Here is a 26,371-nt window from a genome sequence, read left to right on the forward strand (position 1 = left end):
AAACGGCCCCGCGGATTAAAACGTTATTAGAACTGCCAAAGGTTCCTACGGTCCGAAAGCGGCTAATGTCAACGGATTTAAAAATCCATTTCAGTGGTTAAGTTTGATCAAATACATCTACTCTACAGGATTAATTTTCCTCCAAGGGTAAAATACCAAAGTTAAAGTTTTAAAGTCTATTATATACCAAAAAAAGAAATTAAAGAATGAGTAAAAACCCCAGGCATATCAATACTGTTACAGAAAAGTACTTTACTTTGGAAATTGTTGAAAAAATTAAATAGAACATAAATGTAAACCCATATTATCGAATATTAGTAGAATTCAAGCAGCTGTCTGTCTGATCTACTATAGTTGTATGTCACAGTGAGTAAATACCAAATATTTTTGCATTATTTTTTTTTTTTAAATAAGAACTGCTATTTCTATTTGCTTTGTCACTGAACGAACATAAGAAAAGAGGCTACTCGTCTTTCTTTCTTTGCTCCTGGCTCCATTGTCTTGAACCAGTCCCAGTTCCAGAGTCTGGGGGCCAGAGGTCCTGTTACATACTTGTCGTGGTTAACAGACGTATACAGGCCTCCTGGCTGCCTGTATACGTCTGTTAACATCTTCAAAACTCTGTTTACAGGGAATCAAAAAGCTTATGAATGTTGTTTATCCACAGCTGACACTATGTTATCATGACTACATAAATTACAAAACATAAAATAACCTATTTAAAATCAATCCATTCATTTTTAAAAGAAAATATAATTTATGTGCATAAGTAGAGCAATTAAAGATCGTTTACTGGGTTACAAAGTGAATTGATAAGACACTTATCTTTATAGGGCTTCAGATGAAAGTTCAGGGTTAACAGGGTTAACTCATTTTCGGTCAATATTTGATCTTTTTTTTTTTTTTCTTTAAAAACCTTAAAACTACTAAATATACACATTTCAGGCCACTGAGTTCATTTTGATCTTGTCATAATGAACAGTTTTTTAAGTAACTTTGTGAAATCTTCACATAAGAAAAAAAGAAATAAAAACCCTACAACAATAAACAATGGAAGAAACCTTTATTTATGGACAGCCATTCCATTTTATGACAAGACGGTTTGCAAACACATACACGCAGGTACGTGGAAAGTGGTTTGAATCATTCCTATGTTCAAAAAGGCAAGCGGTTACAGCAGAAAAATTTCCCCCATAACCGGGATCATTAGATTACAATTAAGGAAAGTTAGTACTATTTTACACACATAATTTATTTACATCAGCTTAGCCCGAGACGGGACACAAAAAGCTCAATATACAGTCTCATAGTGCTCAACAGTTGAACAATACTCCATTCTCACTGCAGGGGTCTGCGATAGATTTGTCAAATATTCAGTCTTTGACAGAGGTCATGTACAGTCATTACATCCAACACCCGTTTTATCAGAAGACCTGAGACACAACACAGGACGTAAAGATCACGGACAAAAGAGAACACAATTCCAAATGAAATGAAACAATGCTTATAAATAACTGAGAAAGCGTATTATTGGTTGATTAACCAGCCTCCCACATCGCTACAGCATGAACACGTCTGTCGGACTTCAGTGAGTGTTTGCGTTTGGAAAATTCAAAGCACGCCCCATGTTTATTTGCTTATAAAATCATCATCGTTGTCCTTCACAAAGAGCATTCAGTAAAATCCTCACAGCTTGTGCTTCGAAAGCAGAAGCTCTGAAGTTGTCGGGCCTCGTAAAATTAGATACGAGGAAACCAGTCATCGGTACAATTACTCAAAACAACACAGGCTAAAAAGGTTATTAATAAAGACACAATTAAAATAATTATTTTACTTTCTTTTTTCAGTTTTCTGTACATAAAGGAAGGCTGTCCTTTGTTCACACTGACAATCACACCCACAGACACACCTGAATAAAATCACAACGCTGGAAAATGTGTCAACACTGATGAAATTTTGATTTTCTTATTTCTTTGTGTGTGCAAGTGAATATTGATGTTCAGCTTTCACCTTGCACCTCCCAGTTGTCAAATATATGTGTAGTAATACCCCTTGTAAGAAATAAAGGATTAACATGTTTTCACATGCAGTGGTTAGAAAGTACAGACATAAAAGTGAACCACTTGAGAGCAGTCGGTGTGGATTTTAGTATCAAAAACAGTGAAACCAAAAAGGTGATATGTCTTGTCTCTCAGTAAAAAGAAAAAGAAAAAGAAAAAAAAAAAAAAAAACGCACGAGAGCACAGGGCCCAAAGTCCAAATGGTTTTCACACACACTCACCCCCAACAGCTTCCAGTGTGGCCTAAACAGAAACAGTGTTTATGCATGATTGTAAATATGTAACTGGTCCAAGTGTCTACACCGCCCCCTCGATAAAACTGGTGTCCAGGTGAACGATGAGCATTCTCAGGAAAGACATCTCCTTGCGTGTGTTCTCGAAGATGATCCGAGGGTCGTCGGACTGACAGCGGAGGCAGTTTGGAGCCATCACCATGGCCAGGTTGTTCACATCCATCTTGGTTATGGCAACGTTGGATGGCTGGGCGAACACCTAGAGGAAGCAAGGAGACAAAAAACAATGAGGAAGGCCTCATGCAGCACACAGACAGACCTCTGCGAAGTCACATCCTGATATCTATTTAACCATTTTAAATGGTAATGCGCAGCAGTTTTTAGTCTTAGGAGGTTTTATTTATGACAAAACAAGTCCAGATATTGTTTGAATCTAGTAAATTATGAACTCTGGGCTAGGCTAAAGCAGGGTGAGGATTGTGTGTGAGGGGCTGATGTTGGTTACCTGCAGGAAATGGATGAAGTAGCACAGAACCAGCCTGTTGAGCTCAGGCAGCGACTGGACCACAGTGATGGCCGCTACTGGGTCGTCACAGTTACTAACGCACTGCTTGTAAAAGTTCATGGGGATGAGGGGCTCCTCAAGCTCACGATACCATAGCTTCATCAGAGAGGCTACATGTGAAGATAATTTGTTTTTTTTTAATACACATATTTAAATCCCATATGTGTACATGCAATCCAACTAAATGAATAAACAAATTCTTGCTCACCAGGAACATTGGGGTCAGAGAGATTCTCTGGAATCCTCCACTGGTCGACTTGGAGCTTCAGTGCATTCACTTCGTCAATGTCTCCAGGCACTCTGTGGATAAAACAAAACACCACAGTTACACTCAGTGGCCACAGGAGGGACCCCTACCTCCATCTCACATTCTCGCCTTGCAGCAAAACTCAAGCACAACCAGTTGATTAAATGCGGCATAGTGGCTGAAAGTTCTCCATCCTGTTTGCAGCAGTTCTACTTGAGAAAAACACATAACAGAGTAACATAACCAAACAACCCACTCTCCAGGAAAGTTCCCGTGCACTAGAGGTGTTTCACAGGGAGATCCGTTTATAGTGAGTGTGATGGAAAAGAAAGGTTTTCTAAACAAGTCGAGATGCTACAGAATTAAATCTGCGAGAGAAAACCCTACACAAACACACGGCTGAGAGGCTCCCACGTGCTTGTAAGCTGAGGCAGTAATGTAAACACATATCACCAAGTATCAAATTAAACAGCGCTGCCCTCATGAGCAAAGGAGGGCTGTGTTTGTTCTGGGTTTTTTTGTGTACTGTACACAGGGGGAGCTTACTCAGAAATTAAGGGATACGGGAGACCACACACACACACACACATTTGTTTATACACACTATACATACAATAAAGCACACGCACATGCACTTCATAAGATCCCCCTCTAATTCGCCAGACTGCACCCCTGTCACACTGCTCCAAGTCGAGGCGTGTTACTGGCAGACTTGGGTCTATCTCACCTGAAGATGCCCTCCGTCTGAGCCCCGCCCAGAGCCAGAACATATTGGGACAGCTGAACCTGCACCCAGGGTAGCTTTCTGTCCGGGAAGAGTTCGCTCTGCCTTTCCATCACCTCCTCTAGAGAGCTGCCAAAAAGGGAGGGGGTGATGATGGCCCGTCTGCTGTGGTCAATCTCCTCCAAGGTGGGCTTGCGTAGACCCTGGAGGGAGACAGGTAAGCAAAGGAAGATTTACGACCCACGTATGTCAGGGATTATGTTACTAATAGTGGCCGTGTCTGCAGCTGCACTGCGATGACAGGGTCTGTGTTTATGTCTCTACCTGTGACTGTTTCAGCACACCTGCAATTATGTCTCCCTCAGCCACTGTAGCCAAGATGACTCAGACGAGAATCTCAGATTTCAAACTTTTGTGTACCACCGTCATCATGAGAAAATGAAAATGTTTCTCTCACTCACCTTTTTGCCACCAGTGATTGCCACCTTCAGCAGCTTCCGATGGCAGAACTTGGCATATGTGCTGATGGGAAGGCCTGCAGGATGACAGAAACAAACAAAAAAAAAAACACAAATTCAAGACTTAGGAATGAGGAAAACTAAATAAAACCACACCCTTGTTGGAACCTCAAAGACCCCAAGTAAAACCCTTAAGCATCAGACATTAGTGAACACACAAAATAATAAATGATTCAAATTCTTTCCCATGAGCAGCACCAGCAGTGTTTTCATTTCCCACAGATGTCAAATGAGAGACAGGCAGTGGTAACTAGAGGGACATGTTGATGATGTGATTCCAGCAACGGGGATTAGAGCATACCCGGCTAAACTGTCAGGCAGAGGAAAGATTTAATGCTCTTGAACAAAAGCTGTAGAGACAGGATCCGGCCTGCACATTCAGTGTTCAAGTGATTCGTCAGCATTCGCAGAATTGGAGGTCACTGGAAAGCACAGAAGCAAAGAGGCTTCCTGTCCGCTACCTGCATTAAGCAGCTACTGTATGGCCAAGCCCTTATTTGGAAGAGAAATGCATTAGAAGAAGTTTTTTTCAGAGACCGGATATGTACCCCAAGAGACACAAGGCTCAGAAGAACGTGACCTGTCCTGGAAAAAGTGTCCCTGGAAATTCTCTCCACTCCTAGCTCTCAAACAGAAAGAAAACATTGACGCTCCATCACCAAAATCATTCCCATCTTTCACTGCTGTTGTAACTTGAACCAAACACTACGCCCTTGTGGGGTCTATTCCTGCTCCTAGAATCTTCACTGTGTCAAGCACTTGAACCGGAGCCAAGAGGAGAATTTTACCGACAGGATTTATAAAAGCAACAAACACTTTGTTCCCTTCAGTGAAAGCTCAGATTTGTAGCAAACAGGTGACTCCTACGCAAGCCTGCAAATGCAGCTAATCTGACCACGGCTGACTATAATTATATCTAATTAGACAGATCATACCAATAATTTGCCCTTGATCTTGGCAACGACAGGCATTTTTTCTTTCCTCCCAAGGCTCCCAGCATAGAAGCTAAACACTTACTGGGAAAAAACCAAGATCCCAGAGCAGCAACGAGAAGATAGGTTTGAACGCTCCTGGAGGTCTATATTTACATCAGTTTTGAAGCTATGAAAACAGCAACAACCAAGCAACCAAAGCCTGGGAGAAATACGAGCTCATTAGGAGCTCGGGTGCACCGTACCAGGCTGAGAACGGCATGACACCTGTCTACATAAGAGCTGAAGCTAAACTTAACAACAAAAACACAGAGCTATTAAAGGATGATGTGAAGGAGACAACCTCTGTCATGTCTTGGTTGTTTAGGAGGTGGCTGAGAATGACCCACTGCAGGTCCCAAGCCTACAGAAGTTTTTTTTTTTTTTACCTCCAACTAGGCCAAGCCTGGCCTGGCCTGGCCTGACTAGAGATCTCTTGTCCCCATGTGCACCTCCCACTCCTGCTGCTCACAGCTGTACATTGCTCTGGTCAGACACAAAGTACATGTTCCAGCTCCTCCATCTGGTCAAACAAACAGCAGCTGCCATTGGACTGTTTTTTCTTCTTGTTGTCATCTCTGAAGTGTCCAGCAGGCTTTCCCTTTGACCTCTTACTCAGCTAAAGCAGTGATCCTGAGTCACTGAAGAACAATGCGTGTGGCTACTGCTCTGGTGACCGCTATGAGACAACTGGGTTCCTGCCCAGTGACATCATCACCAGTGCTGGCAGTGTGGTCTGGTCAAATGAAGGCCCATGCTGATAAGTAGCTATTCTCTTAAATGGCAGTCTGACACACAGGGGGGCAAGAGAGACAGCTAGGATGATCCACAGTGTGGTCCATTGTGCATGTACAGATTCTTCTAAAATTCTCATCCTACATTTTTTTTTTCCTTCTCGACTCTCTGGGAAACCTATTCACTGTGTGGAAACACATCAGCATGTACTCATCTGACAAACTGCACAGTCTTGAATTTTCCATCCCACTCACAGTGGTCACTCCACAGGGAGCAATGTGTTTGATTTGTAATGGTTTGCACCGCTTAGAGACGACTGACAAGTTCTGAAGAGAGTAGAAAAACACATGTGGGACTCCACATGTGCTCCATCCAACAGATAAGGTTACAAAAGTGGGAGATACTGAGGATCCATCGTCCCGAAAGAAAGGTTTTGGCATCATTTTGAAAGCAACTGAGTAAAATATATACCTTCCTCCTCCTCTGTGTTCTGTTTTCGCTTCTTTCTGGACTTTGAATTCTTCTTCAGTTTTAGTTCCTGCTGTTCCAATATGAACTGAGTCACTATGAAACACAGAAGATGGCAAAAGGTCACATTTCTGGTAGCCAGGCAGTGACAGCAGTCATATTATTGGGCTAATACCCAATAATATGACCAATAGAATTAAAGAAGAATTTTGCAGGAAAATAGAGCAGGGAAGAAGATAATGGGATTTCTATTGAAAACAAAGTTATCTGTCCTGTCAACATACACACAGACAATCAGACAGGACAGGGAGATGCAAGATAAAGAAAGGTGACCCACCCTGTAGCTCAGTCTGAGACTCACATTTCTTGTCGCTGGTGGGCTCTGTATGTCTCTGGATGTAGCCCTCCAGGTAGCAGCGGAACTTGGGCGACGGGGCAAAGAAGGCCAAGCTGACAGCCATCAGCTCCCAACCTGCCCCCAAGCTTCTGGGGGTGGCATTGCCTGTGGTCTGCCTCACCAGCTGGACGTACAGCTCGTCCCGCAGCCCTGGCATGTCCCAGCACTTGGTCACTATGAGCAGGGCGCTGTGCCGGCGGTCAAGTCGCGAAGGCCTGTCTCCCATGTAGGCCTGCACCAGCTTGAACATCTCGCAGGCCTCCTTCCTGATGGCGCGGTTGCTGGTGACGAGCATGGGCTTTTTGATGGATCCGCGGTTCCAGGACAGCATGTTGGCGATGGAGACGCGGCGCCGGAACAGTCCTTGCGTGTGCATGTTGAGGTGCTTGCTGGCCCAGTCTTCCATGCCCATGTCGGGAGGAGGGGGTTGCCGCAGGGTGGCATAGGAGAGCTGGTAGGCGGATCCTCCTCCTCTTGCCCCATCACCTCCCTCTCTATTGTCATGGCTGGCAGGGCGGTGAGGGCCCAGCGAAGCGGTCCGTCCATCCACCATGCCTTTCTTCCTGCTCTCCAACTGAGCCTGCAGCTCTAGGGTGCCCGCCTGCAGGTGGGGAAAAAAAAAAAAAAAAAAAAAAAAAAAAAAAAAAAGAGGTGGACATGAAACAGAGAAGAGGAAAGGGATGGAAGGTGGATGGAGTGGATACAGAGGGGGAGAGTAGCAGAGGTGCAAACTATGTGTGTGTAGCTGCAGTTTTTACTGTGTCACACTACGAGCTGCGCTGCATTCTCCGTACTATTCTCCGCTCTGCAGTGCCGGGGACTCAAGGGAAACTGTTGCAGGACCTGCACATTAATTTCTTAATGCCAGAAATGTAACAAGAAAAAAAAAATCCCCTAAATCCCCCTGAACCCTGGCCTAAGCAGTCAGTGGGCACATAATGGCACCAAAGTCTTTACCCCTGCCCCTCCCTACGCCAGGCTCACCTCCCCTGCAAAAACAAAGCTGTGCTCTACACAAGACCTCCTTGTGATCCTTGCAGTAGACTTTATGTACTTTAAGGTGCTCCCGAGCTCCCTGAACAGAGACAGCCAGTAACCCAGATATGTTCTACAAACAGCCAGGAACAACACGAAACACGAGCCAAAATCAGAGCTCAAGTTTATTAATGGAACATTAAATGCATGACATGTCTACTTAATGAGCCCCTAGATAATGAGTGATGGGCGCCAGATAAACTGAATTATAGATTTTGTTTCTCAATCATGTCCAAATCTGAGGTTTGGATTTGTAAAGTCAAAAGAGTCAGTGAACAGAATGTTTTTTTTTTTTTAAAAGTGAGAGTTCAGGCTCTTGAAAGATACGCACGTACACAAAACACATATTCTGAGTGTGTACGAGTGACGTAACAGCAGGTCTGAGGAACATTCCAGTACAGACTTAGGGGGCCCACTCAGTGCTCTTTGGCTGTTTTCTAATACTGTACAGCCACGGTGGTACCAGTAAGCCTTGGTACCAGCCTGCCTCCCGTTCTCTTCCTTACAACCCTGCCAAACCTGGGCCATATGGGCCGCAGTGGCCCTCCTTCCTGACCATGGGAAGCCATGTCCTGAATCTCTCTGGCCTGGCACGGCTCTCGCCATCCAAATGCAGAGCTGGCGTATGAGAAAACAGCGCCTGCCGCGCGGGGCAGATGGACGGAGGTAAGAGGATGACAGCCTTTGCTGGGACTGTGGCCATTATAGTCAGTGGTGCTCAGCCTGCTCACTGTCTAATGTCCAGGGAACACTTAAGCCCTTTGCAGACATGAAATACGCAACATTTACGGCTTCATTGATCTGTTGGAGCAATGGAACTCACTTTTACACTGACATTCCAGAGCAGTAACAGAAAAGTCTTTACACAATCAGTTTTCAAGCGTTGCGCGGTGGTTTAAAACGCACTGGAAATGCACTGGTTTCTTACTTGTAAGTGTTTCATTGCACTTAAAAGAATGGATCAGGCAGTCAATTAGAGCTGCACCACTTCCTCTAACGTGATCTGCCCCCTATTGCAACTACCCTTACAATCTGGGTGATCTATTTAAGCTGCAAGATTCCTATATCACTCTGAGCCTCATCCTTGCTGCCACTGCGGCCCGCCTTTTTCAGTCCCACCACCACCCCAGCATCTAGCAGAGGACTGTGGGGCAGAAATCCACCCATCATGAGGAAAACAGGTTCACAGGGAGTGATGGGATCAAAAGTTCAAATCAACATTTTACACGTGAGTTGTCTGACTGAAATAAGCATAATTCTCAAGATGTTTGAGACACCGGCGACACCGTTTTCACCATCATATCATATGAGCTGTTCGCCCAGCCCAACCCAAAAGGCTGTAACTCAAGTTCTATTTCCTGTAAAATCAGTTATTGCCTTAAGCAGATTGTCATCCAAACAACACTCACCACCACTGTGAGGGTTCACTGGTTAGAACGACTGCATGAGGTTACGATTTGTGCTGAGTGAAAATTACAATTAAAACGTAACAACGTCCAATCTAGTAAAACTGCAGTAAACAAGATTCAGTACTTGTCAGATTACTGGAATAAGCACAGGTCTTAAACGGACTTTGGGACACCCACGACTGGAATGTAATTCATTACGAAATGTTCTATATTCTTTTCAAAGAGAGCCTCTTTGTTCGAGAAAACATTTCCAATTACACATTCACAGTTGAATGGCTATAGAAAACACAATAATGTAAGAGGCGCAATTCTGATTCAAGAGGGTATTTGGAGATTAGAAGCAGCAGATCTTACTGTCGAACTGGCTCCACGTGCTGCCACTTGCATAAGTGTCTCCAGAAGTCAAACAGTTCTTTCATCATCAATCATGTACCCTTTTGTAAAAGTCCTCAACATCGATTAACCAACGCCATGTTTCATCTGCATGCATTTAGCTGCTCTGCAACTGCAAAATACGACCAAATCCTCAGTGTTATCTGGAGTTTTGTTTTAAAAATAAATCTAATTGGATTGATTAAGCAAAAGGGACATTTCTGCTCAGCAAAAGAATCTGTTCATTCTTCTGACAACGACTAGATACATTACAAAAGCACAGCTTGAGATTCCCACAACACAAAGATGCTTTATTCAAGCATGACTAAGCCTCATTTGACAGTGAAACTGAATTCTTTCCTAATCTGATAGTCAATCTTTCTGTAATCAGAGCCTTAACAACTCAAAGAAAGTTGAAAACAAGTAAACCTGCTACGATCAACAGACCACAAAAATAGAAGCAGACATGTCTGAGTCTTTAATCGGGCAGGAAAGTACATAATTGGGTTAGCTACAATGACAACTATTTTAACTTTTTGCTCTCACGTACACACACACATCAAACACATAAGCATAAAAGGAGGTTACCTGGGAGGGTGGTCCTGGGGTCTCTGGAGATGATAGGCTGGCCTGGCTGTTTATGCTCATCTCCAAGGTGTCCACCTTTTCATAGGTTCTTTTCTGCCTCCCTGGTATTTCCAGAGGGGTCAGAGCAGGGTTGCCATAGTTACCGGTCCCCTTCAGGGACCGCGAGGCCCCGGTGACGTCTTCTCGTGATGGGCACCTGCCTGTTGATCCACCACCACCTCCTCCATACCACCTGAGTGAGTCTGCAGGGGAGCGTGTCCGAGGTACAACAACCCTCTCCCCCATTTCTGGGTCCAGCCCTGCTCTCACCTCCCTCATGGTGTTTGAGCGACTTACCACTTCCCTCATCTCTGCCATAAGCCTCTCATTTAGGGCACACAGCTCCCCGCTGCTGCCTACTGACCCCGGCCTGCCTCCTCCGGCTCCCACCCTCCTCCTGCTCTTTCTTCTCAGACTCGGGGAAGGGCCGGTAGAGTAACCAGAGTCTTGATAGTTTGCCATGGCTTGCGGGGTCGATGAGGAAAAGTCCTGCGAGACCTGGCTGCTCTGCCTGCTGTGTCGTGCGTCCATGGCGCGTTGCACAGTAGCTTCGAGGACCCGCCAGTTCTGTTTTTTGTCCAGTGAACTCGGGCCCTGAGATCCTGGTTCTCTGTCCCTCAAATGGCCTCGAGACTGTTGCAAAGATTGAGCTTGGGGCTGGGGATGTGGCTGTGGTTGGGTCAAGACAGGGTCCTGCCTGGAGGTAGGGGAAGGGGCACGCGTGGGCACTGGGGAGCTGGACGGGAGCCCCTGTTTGGGGTCCACATTGACCATGTGCTTGATGCACTCCAGACCAGCAGGGCTGTAGTCAGAGGAAGAAGGATTCCTCCTGTGTCTGGACCCTGAAAGAGACGAACCAGGGTGTTGGAGGTGTCGAGGCTTCTGGAGACTGTGGGTAGGTGTCAAGCGAGATAGAGGTTGTCCATTGTAAAGATGCGCCGCCTCCACTTCCATGTCTGTTGGAGGCTCATCGTATATAGGATAGTCTGAAACCGGCTCATCATAGATTGGGGCGGTGCACCCATACTGGGGGGAGACGGGACGTGGTGTGCTGGTCTGTGACCTGTGAAGGAGTGGACTGGGGTGGTTACTGTCTGATGTAGCCAAGCAAAAGCTGCCATTGCTGGCTTTTCTTATATGATGGGCCTGACGGGTGTCAACAGCCATTTTGCCAGCAGGGGCCGTTTTATATCCCTGGCTGGAGCTTGAGTGTCCTCCTTGGGCCTTGCTGCAGGTGGGGTGCAGGGTAAAAGTACTGGCTTTGCTATGGGAACTGTGCTGGGGGTGCTGCTGCAAAACTGGTATGGGCTGGCTACGGCTCATGCTGTTCACCTTCACCAACATGGCTGCTTTAGAACCAGGTACTGGCTGCCATCTTTGGGAAATATCCCTGAAACAGAAAAAACTTCAGTCAAGGCAATAAAGTATATATATATAAAAAAATAATAAAAAAAGAATCTAAATAAACACCACAAAGTAAACCGAGGGTACCATAAAAACATTATTACATACAATCATCCCAGGCATGACAGGCCTGGGAAAAATCAACAGCAGCCCAATAATCATTTTCAAATCATTTCAGTGACTTCCAAAGACTTAACCTCATTTTTTACTCTGGCATTCATACCAGCCCTGTGAAAGCCACATGACAATAACTCCAGCGTGTGTTGTGCAAACCAACTACCTAAAAATAAAGAGGCTGAACATACATCTGACACAGTTCCTCTTAACATGTGTGGCTCACATGTCTGAGAGTGTAATACAAAATATTTGCTGGAAGTTGTACAGTATGGAGAACCACAGAATGAACTTTCAAACCTCCTTTCTGTTGAGCAACGAGGTAAAATTCAAAACCAAGAGCTCGCCGCTAATCTCTTCAACCAAAAACAATCTGCCATCAATCTGGTCACGCTGCCCAGATCTGCTGCCCTCTGCTCTCCCGCCGCCTAATAATTTTCCCCTGCAATCTAATTCTTAAACTGGGCTGAAACTTGCGCTCTCAAACCAACTTCTGTGTATAAAGCTGATATTACAGCATACATGGACACAGATGGCATCCTGAGAAACATGTGAAACAGCTCAATATACTTTCTTGCTTGCTCAAAAAGGTCAGACAGGAAAACAACTATGATCAGGCAAAGCTGACGTACCTTCGTGCTCTCTAACTGCTTCTTGACATTCAGTAGGGTAACTAATTATATCACAGTTGATTGTCCTAATAAATCCAAACAATCAAAAAAAAAAAAAAAAATTGAATGAAGGGACAAAAACTTACGCTGAAGGATTCCCTTTTCCAAGAGCACTACGAGTTAGTTGAGAGTTGGGCTGTAACGGCAGGAAGAGGACGTAGAGGGAGGAGAGAAGGAGGTGGAGCGACCCCCCCCCCCCCCCCCCCCTCTCCACATCTCACTGGAACAATGCTGAAACAATTCCCCTGAGGTCCCTCATTCTAACGGCAAATTTCCTTTAGCCCTCTCAGCTACAGCTTGGCCCTTCATCTCCCTTTCTTTCTGCCAGGACACAGTATGATCCAACCCCCCCCCCCTGTTTGCGCCACCTCAGCCATTTGAATGTAAACACTCTGGTCCTCAAACATTCCCACAGATTCATCAACCACAGCTGGGCCTCAGCCACCTGGCACAGTACCTGAACATGCTGCCCCTGCCACACAGAAGGCAATCAAGACAGTTTACTGCCCATTTAACACACTCCCAGACAGACACGTGTGAAGACGAGCTCTGACGAACCACCGTTTGGTTGTTACAAGCAAGTGTCAGTGTGTACGGTGAGACAAGAAGGTCGGGGGGGGGGGGGTTTGATAGGTGGTAGTTGTTAAACACATGAAGCCACTGTCTGGGCTCTTTGAAACGGTGTACGTTTTCTCACTCTGGTCTTGTCAAACAGGAAGAGGCGACACAAAACTACAATCACTGCCACTGACACACAGCTGACTGCTTAGCACTGGGTTGCCATGGCAGGAAAAGCTCACACATGAAACATCAAGGCTGTTCAGATAATTGCATTTCAAACTAAAAACTGCTCCACAGACAAATCAAAGCTCGTCTCCCGAACATGAAACAATCTCTTGGGTTTATGCAACTGCCAGCTGAATAAAACACAAATGTGTTTTCTATTATCGCTGCTGACGAACTAAATGAGGACTGACCCTGACAAAGTAGTGACCACCACTTCCTGTCTGGGGGAGGTCCTATGGAGGGTTGGAGAGGGGGCTTCTCCATATTCAATACAAACAGGAAATGCTTAATGTAAGGTTCACACGCTGCATTCAGGGCAGAATGGGGGGGCTTTATTAATACTTCCTGATGATCAAAATTCACCGGACGCTGGATATTCAAAAGTATTATTCTTTATCATTTTTGTCTGTTTACATATTGCAAAGTAATATCATGATTAATTCAGTGGCTAAATGAAAAAGGTTGTCCCTAAGACACTGAAACTGAACACTAAACATAGGTCTGTAGGCAGGAGCTGACAGTGTTGGGGGAAGAGGAATTTTGTGAAGCTTTGTCATCGTTGTTTGCCCACCATTGTCCCAGCCAGGCTCAGCAAAGGTCTCGCATGTTTACCCCCCACAGCACTGGCACAACATACTGGGTGTCAGCAGGCAGTTCAGAACGACAATTGTTGTTATCACAACTAAAGTTTACTGCGTCTTCGACCTCCATTCAGTAGCTTGTAATCCCACAACACGTACAAATCAGTGAAACCAAGGTCGAATTAAAGTAGGATTATAAATTCTGGATCAAAAGAAAAACCGAGACAGTACAATGGTGAGAAACTACAACAGCTACAACACACAAGAGGCATTTGGTGGTGGTGGTGGTTTTGGCTGGTGGTGTGTAGGACCAGGAGAACCGAAAGACGATAGCGTGAGTGTGTGTAAATGAGAAGGGGTGGGGATTAGTCGTGGGAGAGTGCAGCAAGGGAATGAGCGGGAAAGCTAGAATTCCTCAGGGCTCATTCAGGGGCCTTTGTAGTGATGAGGGGTGCCTCACACAATGCATGGCTGTGCCATCGTCACGGAGACGCCTCCCTCAGTGACAGAAACGGAGATCAAGAAAGGGGCAGAGGAAGAATCATCTTCAGTGTATAGTCACGACAACGTCCAGGTTACGCAACGCTCAGCGTGCCGCAGCGTCATTGGAACAACAATGAAAGTTGTTTAGAAAGGGTGCGTTTCCATCCGTCAGGTGTTGGTTGAATGTTAGCTGAAGGAGGGGGATTATGTTATCACAGCGGTTAAAAAGGCATGATCATCATTATCGGGAGTGTATGAACTTGCTCAAGATTTGTTCCAAATCTCCTTCTGTTTGCGTGCGGATCATTTCCATTCCAACTCTTCTCAGGCACACATGATTAGACACATACATCACAAGCTCACATACCTATAGCATACCCACATATGTGGTCACAAACCCTCTCATTCAAAGCCTGGTGGTAGCATGTGAGATCATTGGGAAGATTAATAAAATGCAAGATAAAATAAAGTTAGAGGACCCTCTGGGAACGAATGGGGTAATCTGATTGGCCTCTGGAGCAACAAATCGACTTAACGGTCAGCAAGTTTCAATTAGTCTCAGCAGCCCTGGTGCCTCGTAACCACATACACATAGCCAAGATACCTCTGTCACGTCTTCTGAATATACTCGCAGTCGGCTTGTCCCAAATAGCTCTTTACATGCTACTATGGAAGGTTACTTTCAGCAGAAGTCTCTCCCTTTTTCCTGCCTGGAATAACAGTCGTTGGAAAACCCATCAGCTGAGTCACTTCAACGGATAGGGATTTGAATTGGGAAATTCTTAAATATATCTCCTGAGAATAAGGGGATCCAAAAGCAGGGGTTATTATTAACATTGGCTGCACAGGAAGAGGAAATGAGGTCACACGGGCCAAGGTACTGCTGCACAAACACCTCAGAGCACAGACCAATGGGATCGCTGCGATCTGCGTAAAAGGAAGGAAACTGAAAACACACAGAGGAGTTACTATGGAGAATGTTGCGTGCACTTGGCCACGGCTCAAAGTTACACAGTCCGTCATAAAAATATTAAGCAGCGCCACAAAGCAACAGTGTGGGTTTTGGGGCAAAGATGGTAGCATCCTAGTTCTTGTAAGACACCTCCAGAGAGCCAGCTGTCCAGCAACAGCTGAACTGACGCACCTCCCTCCTCTGAGCCGAGACGTCTGGCAGCTGCGTCTATCTGTGGCTCCCGCAGCCCGGCCCAGCCCGGCCCGGCCCTGTGAGGAGTGCTGGGCTGGGTCAGAGGACACCCAGTAGGAGGACTCCGAGGGGGACGGGGTAAAACCAAACCCAAATGGATTCCACAGAGACGCCGTCTCTGGAATCTGAAAGTTTATCTGTAGCTTCTTTAGTGAGGTGAGATCCAATCACAGGATGATATTACTGAAACTGCTGTCGGTCTCTACTCTACGAAATATGATCAGACGCAAAAAAGAACAGCAGTACACATGGTGGAAGCCTAATTTTACGACGAACAAATTCTCCGTCTCGGTCAGAGTTCAGTCAGCTGAGGTAGGTCTGAGCTGTATGCCTGAGGCCAGTTTACATGTGGCGTCATTGGTTCTTCATGTAGTATTCCTTCACACCACAGAAACAAAAAGAGGTGAACTGTAAAAAGAGGGTTTGAAAGATGGCTAAAATAAAACAATAGAGGCTTTGGATACACTGCTGGTCTGTAATCCAGTTCTTGACGAAGCCATAAACTCAGCAATTACGGGAAACGCAGAGTGAAAAGTGGAATGTGTAGAGAGAAAAAGAGCAGTGAAAAAAAAAAAGAGCTTGTTGTCAACTTTAACCAGACCAAAGTGCAGGATTTTAAATGGAAAAACAAAAAGCTTTTTATCATTAGAGGCAGACATAAAACGGCATCTATAAAAATGAGCTTACCACACCAGGAGCGCCGAGATAAAACAAGTCCTTCCAGCGTGCGTAAAAATGTTGTGGCTACGTCTTCAGTGACGGGAGATGAAAAGCAGAAAAAAAAAAAAAACTTCTGCTCTGGCAGTGAACATGGACAGAATGTGTGAGTCATTAAAAACTTTATCTACCCCATAAGACGCCCCCTCATTTCCTAAATAAACCCCACTGGTGATTTCTCCCACATGGCTCACAGCCGGTTAGTCACAAGCATGTATGGGGAAGCTGGTTTGTTTAGGCCGTTTTTACTCCTCTCAAATACTTTTGCTTTTGTCTGAATGGTTCATTTTATAAAACCCCCCAGATTCCCCAAACAGAAACTGAAATAGGTTTTACAATGAAAAGTTTTTTTAATTTGTCGTCTCATCGGACTCATCACCTTCGAGGGAAAGGCCAATTCCAACATCGCTTTAACTGATATCACTGCACACTCATAAAACCAGCTATAGTCCACAGAGAGGTTAATTACAGGCCCAAACAATGCCCCAACCCAAACAAAGTTCACTTAGGCACTGATAAACTAATAGCTCAGCTTTCTGAATCATTTCAGAGGAATTCAAAAGCAGCAAACAATCAGGAAAGTTGAGTTTTGAGGCGCCTAATATCAATGTGTCTGCCTCAGAATGAATGCTGGTTCGCAGCTATATCATTACAGGGCTAAATGAGAGGGGTGTATACAAATCGTTTAGTGTTCCTCTCCATTCAGCATACGTATACTTCCTGCTTTCAGAAAGCTCTCAGTTGACCCCGGGGGAACAGGCAGGTTTAAGTGAGGGCTTTTGTTCCCTTGAATGGTCTGTTAAACACCTCAGGGAAGTCCACGAGACAAAAGAGCGATGACACTCGTGTAAACCCCCCCAACGAGTCATTTCTGGGTCGCCTTGCAACACGCCGTCAAGCAGCACCCATACTTTTAAAATTCCTACCGAACCTCAGCAGGTGCGCAGGTCAAACGCTCCGAGAGGAAGCTCCCGCACAGCCATGCACGAGAAGCCCACGCAGAGATTAATTTTTTCTTTTGTTAAATTACAAACTTAGCCAGTCATTAACAGGCAAAAAAAACAAACAAAAAAAAGACACATCCACACGCGAGTAAACATCAAAACAGATGTTATGAACCGGTTGATTTGTAACACCTCTCATTCCTTCATCATGGAAAGAGACCCGTTTGCCACAGTTTCTTGCATACAACCTGTGACTGACATGTTTATCTGTGGAGACCACGGTACTTCCCTGATGAGCAGAGCAGACCTGAAAGTACCAAGAAGTTCCCATGGCATGTGATAAACCTTGGCCAATGATTAACAGATAAGGCACTCAGGTAGACATGCAAGGGTTCCTCTACAACTTCACTTATCATTAATGTGGACGAACACACACGCAGATCCGAGATCCACGCACAGAGGAATGTGCAGAGAAAGGTAGCCGCGTGGACCAAGAATAGCTTACAATAACTTAAAGAAAGAATGTGTCGTGAGGAAACTATCTGTTTTGAACAGGTTTATTAATAGCCTAAAACAAAAAGGAAACTAGCCTTGGAAGAACTGAGATTGTCCGATCCCCACAAAGAGCAGTTTTGTTTTTAAAAAAGGTCAGAAGTTAATAACGTTTAATCTCCGCTGAGGGGGGAAAAAGGAAGAGAAATGGAACATGTAAAGACATGTCAAACTTTGCTGGGATGTTCAAACCAACTGCTGAACAACTTTAAATGGAAAAAACAAAACAAAAAGGAGAAGCATTTTTGAAAAGAAGGGGGAAAAAAACTACAAAAAACAGGAGAGTCCCTACACTAACACACCAACTCGGATCTGGGTTTGGACAGAACAATTAGCAGACCTCAAACCACCATGACCCTTCCAGTTCTTCATTTACACTTTCCCCACTCGCTCTCGTCCCTTGTCATTATCAATAAGCCGAAGACGAGCGTGTCCCCGAGTTTGTTTTCATCCATTTCAGCTTGACGCATTCCACCCTCACCGTGCATTTCCTGATGGTTTCTAATTACCTGCTCAGAGACTGAGGGTGAGCATGTGATGGGCCATATGGCTAAGTAGGGTATCAAGCCCCCGGTCAGCTAAAGACTACTCAGCTTTCCTCTGTGGAACACAGCTGGCCATTGTTTTAAAGGGGAGACAGAAAAGGGTTCTGGGAAAGGTTGAGTCACTGGGGCAGTGTGGGACCCTGTAGGGAGTTCGATCTCCCTCCACATACACCAGATGCAATCCAATAAGGCCTCCATTAGTGTCATCCAAAAAACCAAAGCCTACCAATTAGTTCCCCCTTCACCTTTAGACAATACTAAAGTATCAGAGGGTAAACGAGAAGTGAGAAGAAACCGGAGAGCCACAGTTGCCACGGCAGACCCTCCAAAACCCAGCAGAGTCCGCCTTGTTCATAGGCAGCTGGAATGTGGCGGTTCTGCTTGTTATTAACCACAAACAAGACTCTCTCACATGTCTGCCATGCGTGCACATAAAAGGGGTTATAGTTTTCTATGGCCTGGGGCCGGGATTTGTTTTAGGAAAATTAAATGAGTATCGGAGAGCAGAGCAGTGCAGGGTGGTGGTCGGCACACAGAGGGACACTGAGATGGCCCCAGTGGCCCTGAGCCAGGGGAAACACAAGTGGCATGCCTGGTATTTGACTTGGAAGGAGGAGGAGACGTGGTTTTGATGAGGCCACAACACCAAGCGCATGATGGGGGCTCTGAATAACTTACTGTTTGGGCCCGTTCTGCACCAGCAAACCTGGCGTAAGGGGAAATGTCATGCTCTCTAATATAAGTGACCGCTTTACCCCCCCCCCATTTGGTAGCGATTTGCTGAAATGGCTGGGCATGGTTCACAGGCAATCGTATGGAAACGTGGGACATATGGAATGTTCAGATAAGTGAGAAGGAAAACAAAACAGCAGTTTGAGTCAGGCCCAAACGGTCAAAAGTCAACATAATCTTGCAAATTCTCACAGCAGCAGCATTTGAGAGTCTTTACAGCTCACTGTGGCACATGCTGTGATGACTATCACATTTCACCCCCCCCCCCCCCCCCCCTCTTTTCTCCTGGTAATCTGAGCCGCTAATGATTAAGCATAAATTCTGCATAAGCTACTTGAAGTTAAGTAAGACTTACCTCTGAGAGTCTTTGCTGCCATCCTCGCTTTGTTCTGCACTGCTTCCATCTCCCTTCGACCGTCTGTCCACTGCGGGGTCCAGCTCAGAGTTGTCATTCTCCTCGCTGGGCTCCAGGACTCTTGGGACCGGGCTGTCACCATCCTGCTCAGGGAGGGGGGTGCAGCGCCCCTGGCTCCCCACACTGCTGATACTCCCTGTGGTCCCATGGTGGTGCTTCTCCACACCTCCTCCGACTTGCTTGGCCTCACTGCATCGCTTCATGGCCTGGAGCTGGGAGAGGGGCACTATGTCGGCTCCCGGGGGTCGATGCCAGACTGTGCGGCGCCCGGTGGAGTTGTAGTAATAGAAGCGGCTGCTTTGGGGGTCAAACAACTCCCACCACTGGTTGCCGTCTGCCTGGCGGACAGGAAGACCTGAAGGAGGATCCCAGCCGCACTCACCTGTGGTCAAATTCACATACATACGCTCGCGGGAGCGTGGCTCCAGAATCTCCACCCAATCAGAGCTGAATGAGAAGAAACAAGGCCTGTTAGAAAGAGTTGCTTCCAGCTGAACGTGGTGGCAGGTTATTCAAAAACAGGACAATTCTGCTTTAGAGGCCACAGTCACGCCTGAGTACGAATCAACTCGACATGCAGTAAACAACTCACACTGTTTGACAAACTGAGAGGTTCAATGATGCCCACTTGCCCATATGGATGTCTCCTACACGCATCCATCCGTATGTGTGTGTGTGTATGTGTTAGAAGTGATGTCACCTTCTAAGCAGTGGAGCTGCAGGAGTGACGGTGCGCATGTATGTTTCCTGAATAAGGAGACAGGTGGACACACTCAGAGGGACGCCAGGCATGGAGTCAGCGGGGCCCAAAGGGAGCCATACGCTCAGAATGGATCTAAGACACAAACCAAAGAGCTCCTCTACAATCAGAGGGCTAAACTGCCAGCTCAGCACAATGCATCCAGAACACGCAAATAAGACAGTGGAGGGAGAAGGTGCAAAAACAAACAAACAAAAAAAACACTGAGGCAAAGAGAGAAAAAAAATAAATGGCACATTCTAGAAAAGTACAAAGGGTAAACAAATTACACACAATTAGACGGTGAATTGAGTTTCAGAGCCAATACACGAACATACAATACAACTGTGTTAAAGTGTGAGGCACTGAAATGCTACTGAATGATATCGCAACATTGCATGTATGAGCCGCAAATACCGACATTAAAAAAAAAAAAAAAAAAAAAATCAGGGTCAATACGTTTGACACACACAAAAGAAGAAGGACTGTCAGTGCTACGTATAGAATCGGGTCAGGCTATTTTTTTTAGCGAGCTCAGTTTATGTCTCCTTTGATCTAGTTTTGAAGAGGGAACCTTAAATGTGCCGGCAAATGCGGGAAGAGGGTTGCTGCAAACAGCCAGGAGGAGCCCTTTGCTGTAGGTCAGCATCACAGCGCAGGATTGTTTCAAAATAGCCAATAAATCACAAGGATTCTTTGTCTTCTTTCCTAATTACCACTTGAGGGTGATGGCAAAAGCTAGGTCCTTTCCATCCTTTAATATCCCACCCAACTCTTGCTTAGTATCCTTGGCAGAAATCGCCAGTAGGGAGGAATTAGTGTCACAAGAATCTGCTCGAGATTTGGATGTTTTCCCAACTTTCTGAAGACAGAAAGGCCCTTTTCCTCGCCGTCACGGTAGCTTGTAGTGCGAGCCTGCTGTCCAGGCTACCTGCGACGATCAGAGGGGGGGGAAGAGGCTTAGCATGGTTAAGAGCGCCCGCCATGTCCACAAAATACACACAAGCCTTTCTCATGTTCCTGCAGAACCACCCCTGCGCACACTCGGCCCTCAGAAATAGATGCAGAAGAGTGTGGTGCCAGTCAGCTCCGGCAGATTTACACCGTCAGCCTGTTGGCTGCAACTCACTGGGAACAACAGCTGTTCTGTTTTAACTGCAAAGCCTCGAGTCACACCGATACCTGTTCATCAAGCATCAAGTACCAGTCTCTTTCCGTTTCATGTGCTGCCAGCAGCAGGCCCCCGGCTCTCCACACCTTGATATAACGGCCCGGGTAAACATAGAAAGAGCATGTAGAGAATATAGGAGCTTTCCACACAGCGTTTACCCATGTGGCCCCATGCTCTCTGCTGGGAAGCCATCTGGTGCAGTCCCTCACTCCAGGCAAGCAGCTCTGACCTTCAGAGGACTCGACATGTTTTTTGGGGTTTTTTTTAAGTGCGTTTTAAACACACACACACATATATATATATATATATATATATATATAAAAACAATAAAATTTTAAATATTTGAAATTAGGGATAGGGATTGAAGAAAGCTTTTAGATACGATGTCTTATGTTGAAATCCAGTCTTTCAGACTTTCAGAGTGATTAGATACGCAACACTTAATGGGCGGGAGGCCTGGAATATAATGGGGCATTCAATGCGCAGTCAACAGCAGCCCACACATACCAGAGCCTTCATCCTTTTATTGCCCCCGGTCTTCTAAAGAGGCGTTCCCACAGCAAGAGACTCATCTCTTCATGCTGCATTCTCTGCTGTGTTCATCGTCGCCCTCTGTAAAAGCAATGTTTGAATCTGAAACCAAACAACCCCGTTCCTTATGGACTATAAAGATGAACATGGAATCTAAAAAGACTATGTGGCACACTCTGCATTTTGCCCCCCCGCCCCCTTCTTTTTTTGTTCCAAAACTCGACAGCAGGGATGAATTTTAACGCGCAGGGCCGTGTCCTAAACGTCCCAACAGGAAACCAGGGTTTGAGGGTCAGCACTGGAGGCCGTGGCTGACGAGATTAGCAGCACAGGGTGTAGAAGTTGCAAAAGGGCTGCTCCCTTTGGTAAATAAACAGCAGTCAGAGCTGAGAGCCAGCCTGCTGGGCTCTGTTGACATGACCAGATAAGCAGGAAGACAGGCTGTTGTCCAGGTTCTGAAATCACTTGTAGAAGAACTTGAAAAAAAACAAAAAAACAAACAAACAAAAAAAAACCTGACCATTCCATGGCTTTACCTCAGAAACAGAAAGTAGAAGAATTTTTGAATGAGCAGAATTCTCTCTGTTGCACATTTCTAGTGGAGATTATTTACTATATGTGTACTTTATGGGATACTACGTCTATCTGTCTTCTCAGCTTCAGGCAAACTCTTCACTAGTAAAGCAGGCATAAAAGTATGGCTCCAGACTCCAAATAACTGAGACAATCTGCCTCACGCTGCAAATGTTCATAAATGGCTTGGAATGCAGTCTGCACCGGCTCAGCGGAGTTAAACTCCAACAGAGATGTTTTATATTGATCTAAAATTAACTTGTTACACACGCGGTCCGATGACCCAAGCATACATCACCTGATTTACCTCTGGGGAGACTCAATCTAATTGAAGCAGACCTGTTTTGCCAGAGATCCATGTTGTGGGTTTTTTTGCCGGCCTAATGCAGCAGCTGCCTTCGCTTCTAACACAGAGGACTGGGGAGCTGTTTACAGGCAGTAACAAAAGACCTTTTGGGAAACCTTTTCTGAAGCAGAATCCATCTGTGAAAATTTGCTTTGATCCTTCCGCTTTCTAACTTGTACCGATTCAACTGAACTTCTACAATCCAATAGAACGATTACCTGGGGATAGCAGAAAAGTGCCTACAGGAACTACAGTGCCAAATTTCATGTCCTTTTCACTCTACTCGTGTGGGCAAACACACTTTCAGCTCTCCCCGTGGCACACACGGTCTCTGTCTCCCATTTGGGTCAAGGAGACATTTCAGCAGCATATGGTTATTCCGCAGCGACTAAAAATAAAGCTGGTCAAATTGTACAAAAACAGAACCCACCATTGAGGCCAAAACTAACACGGCCGACAAAAGACGAAAAAAAAAAAAAAGAAAACACGCACACAAACACACCTCCCTGACCATCATGTAACTCACAGTCGCAATGCGCCCGAGGCTTTCTGACAGAGAAAATACTACGATCGATCAAACCCAATTTACAGGCAGGTCCAAAAATAACTGGAACAGAGCAGTTTCCCAGAGTGAGGGAAACAACAGAACACGGCTCATGGAATCTGCCCCATTGTTTGAAGCCAACGCCAAAGTGTAAATGGCACTTTTCCCAGTAGCGGTAAACAGAGAGGACTGGACAATGCGTGCACTAGAAATAGGGCAACGAGCAGCCTTGTGTCATTGTCCAGCTCCAGATTTCAAACAAACTCAAATACCAGTGTGGTTGTTGATTTCAACAAAGAGATAAAAACACACAGACAGACAAGAAAAAGTTTTCACTGGGGAAGCATAAAGTTTTGACTCAACTATAGCGGCGGAGTTCCATCAGATTATCTCGTAATGGCTGAACTGCAGCTTTATGCTTGGGTGCCACCGAGGCATTTCTGATGTACAGATAGAAAAACCCCAGACACTGAGCCAAACGGGGGTGGGTGGGTTTACTGAATTCAGTTGTCCATAAACCTGTAAAAGTGACATAAAAGACAAGAATCAGTGAGCCAGTTACACTTTAAGGTAACATGGTACCTTTCCCAGCAACAGATGACATTGAGCCGCTGCTTGTGACTTTCCTTTAGGGGCCAAAGCAGGCGGAGTTCTCACACAGGGTCTGCCATTCATCTAGGAAACCTTAGCACTCTGGTCACCAGGCAAAGCAACAAGTGCTGAGGTCCACCCATGCCGGTATATTTACAGAAGTGCTGCTTTCTATTCGGAGACATAAAACATCCCTTCTCCTCAGATACTGGCTTAAAAATACGTTATTGTTTGAGGAAAGGCAGGAATATTAAATCAGCTTGACACACAGATGCCAAACTATTAAAAATGTTTGCAACATTAAGAAACAACTTGTTATTAGGTCTCACGGAGAAAGCACGGACCTGTACCTCAAAGTAATACGAAGAGTGAGCTGCCAAAAAACACAGACTTCAGCTTGGTTATGGATAAACCATGTACAAAGTCTATTCAGCATGGCTGCTAGGCGACCCGCTTATCTAAATATTGTAAACCGAGAGCAGATACATGGACTGACTACCGAGTGCTAGGCACAGCTAATGAAACTGCTGCCAAACGGGAGAGCGTAACCGTAAACCTGGCGTGCTCGGTGCTGTGGTCACAATCCTGTTTTCCAATGGCAGCTCTGGAGTGTGTGTAACCTCATCAGCTGCGCCGCCAAGACAAAACTACACCTAAACTAATGGAGAGGCCCCCCTCTTGTCCTTTTTCCTCATCACAGGCACAATTCAGCTTTAACAGAGGCATCGGTCGGCTTCCTGAAAGCTTACACCGAGAAGAAAAGAAAAAGTGTTTCTGTAGGAAACAGAGCCGGGGGCCGGGTGTGTACGGGTCGTGCAGGAAGTGGGAGCAGGCGTCTTACTCACCGCCAGGGTGTCCAGAACAATCCCAGGGAGAGGCGAGAGTGCACATGCTTGGGATGACAGAAAAAGGTCCAGCACCTGTCATTCACACATTCTGCGGCCCTTTTGTTTAACACCTCCCGTTCCTGTCGTGTCACCAGTGCGGGGGGAGGAGGGGTCAGAAACCACACAGCACAGCTCGTGTGTGCACGGCAGATGATTTCACAACAAACAACTCGCCATAAGGACCGCATCGTGTTAGAGTGTAAAGGACGTTTTTTTTGCTCCCAACAGCCCTCGTAAAAAAATAACGCCAAGTTTAGGATGAAACTTTTGACATGTGTTTGTATACCACACAGGGCTGCACGCCTCCCGTTTTGGTTCACATTTCTCCCTTCTGATCTTGTAATTTGTCTTCTATTTTTGGTTACCACGACAACAAGAACCAAAATCATTAAAAGTATATGAGAAAAAAAAAAAAAGACTAGAGCTTTGTATATAAGGGATGTTTTCAAAGTGAAGCTAATTAACAGACAAGGCCTCAAATGGGTCTACAGCTTTTCTCTTCACCTCAGACCTTCTCCTCTTTCCTCTTTTCACCCCCCTCCCCAAAAACTTCAACAGTTGTCCGTTTCCATTTCTCACCCATCGTCTGCTGACACCGGCACACAAGTTTGGGGGGGTGGCCTTTCACGCTCACCACGTGGGGCGCGACAGAGCTGCCTTATGTGAGCTGACCAAGGCGCCGCGGTGGCACGTTGCCAAGGAGGGGAAGAGAGGTAAAGCACTTTAAGACCTAAAATCCGAGCTGCCAGATGCCGTGCTGAGACACACAAAACCAGAGTGGGAGGATTGGGGTATGCTCCAAAGCTGTCAACCCTTCCGAAAAGTCCCATAAGATGCTAACAAGCTGCCGAAGCCGGTTGCGACAGCCTTCTTAAGACAGCAAAGTGGCCCACATTGCAAAGTGGTGCACAGATACAAGAAAACAACTGCACCCATGTCATGCTGAAAACCGTCTGCTGCTGCAGGTGTTAAACTTAAACTTAAAAATACAAATATAAATAATAATAATAATAATGATGATGATGATCATAATAACAAGCAGTTATATGTAAACAGAAGCAGTTCCTCTTTAACAAAGAATATCATCGTCATCATCACCTGGTAAAGATGAGCACATGCATTTCAAAATCCCCCCTTTCTTTTTGTTTTGTATCACCAGAGATTGATTGACATCACAATAATGACACACCTAAAGCTGCAGCGGCGACCAGATGAACCAGTTCAGTTGCCGTGCGATACGCTGCTCAGCTTTCACGAACGACGCTGAACATGGAGTCTCATGCAAATAAAGGGCTGGTAAAAAAAAAAGAAAAAGAAAAAAGAAAATAATAAAATGCAAATTGGATGTTTACTCAGAATTAAAATATGTATATATGTACATTCTGCACAATGAAAACTTTTACTGCGTCTCTGATGACAAATGAAACAAAAGATAACGTAGCTGCTTGAGAAAATAAAAAAATGAAAATAAAAATCATAT

The 26,371-nt window shown here is 45.5% G+C and overlaps 1 protein-coding gene across 2 annotated transcripts in view; it reads right to left on the bottom strand.

Moving 5' to 3' along the window:
* Positions 1 to 1,052: 1,052 nt before the first annotated feature.
* arhgap46a (Rho GTPase activating protein 46a) overlaps positions 1,053 to 26,371 on the bottom strand; it is a 28,926-nt gene continuing 3,607 nt past the window's right edge. Inside the window, exons 2-10 of one of the 2 annotated variants that reach the window (XM_075460342.1) lie at positions 19,450 to 19,956; positions 10,323 to 11,751; positions 6,883 to 7,519; positions 6,525 to 6,617; positions 4,291 to 4,364; positions 3,833 to 4,032; positions 3,067 to 3,158; positions 2,799 to 2,968; positions 1,053 to 2,552 (exon numbers count right to left, since the gene is read on the bottom strand). In XM_075460342.1, coding sequence (XP_075316457.1) covers positions 2,358 to 2,552; positions 2,799 to 2,968; positions 3,067 to 3,158; positions 3,833 to 4,032; positions 4,291 to 4,364; positions 6,525 to 6,617; positions 6,883 to 7,519; positions 10,323 to 11,751; positions 19,450 to 19,956 — 3,397 coding nt within the window. In that variant the 3' untranslated portion in view covers positions 1,053 to 2,357. Of the gene's footprint in view, positions 2,553 to 2,798; positions 2,969 to 3,066; positions 3,159 to 3,832; positions 4,033 to 4,290; positions 4,365 to 6,524; positions 6,618 to 6,858; positions 7,520 to 10,322; positions 11,752 to 19,449; positions 19,957 to 26,371 lie in introns of both variants that reach the window. The other variant, XM_075460341.1, reaches the window with a different exon arrangement.

This window comes from Odontesthes bonariensis, chromosome 3 (genome assembly GCF_027942865.1).
Source record: "Odontesthes bonariensis isolate fOdoBon6 chromosome 3, fOdoBon6.hap1, whole genome shotgun sequence".
In the NCBI taxonomy this organism is placed as follows: Eukaryota; Metazoa; Chordata; class Actinopteri; order Atheriniformes; family Atherinopsidae; genus Odontesthes; species Odontesthes bonariensis.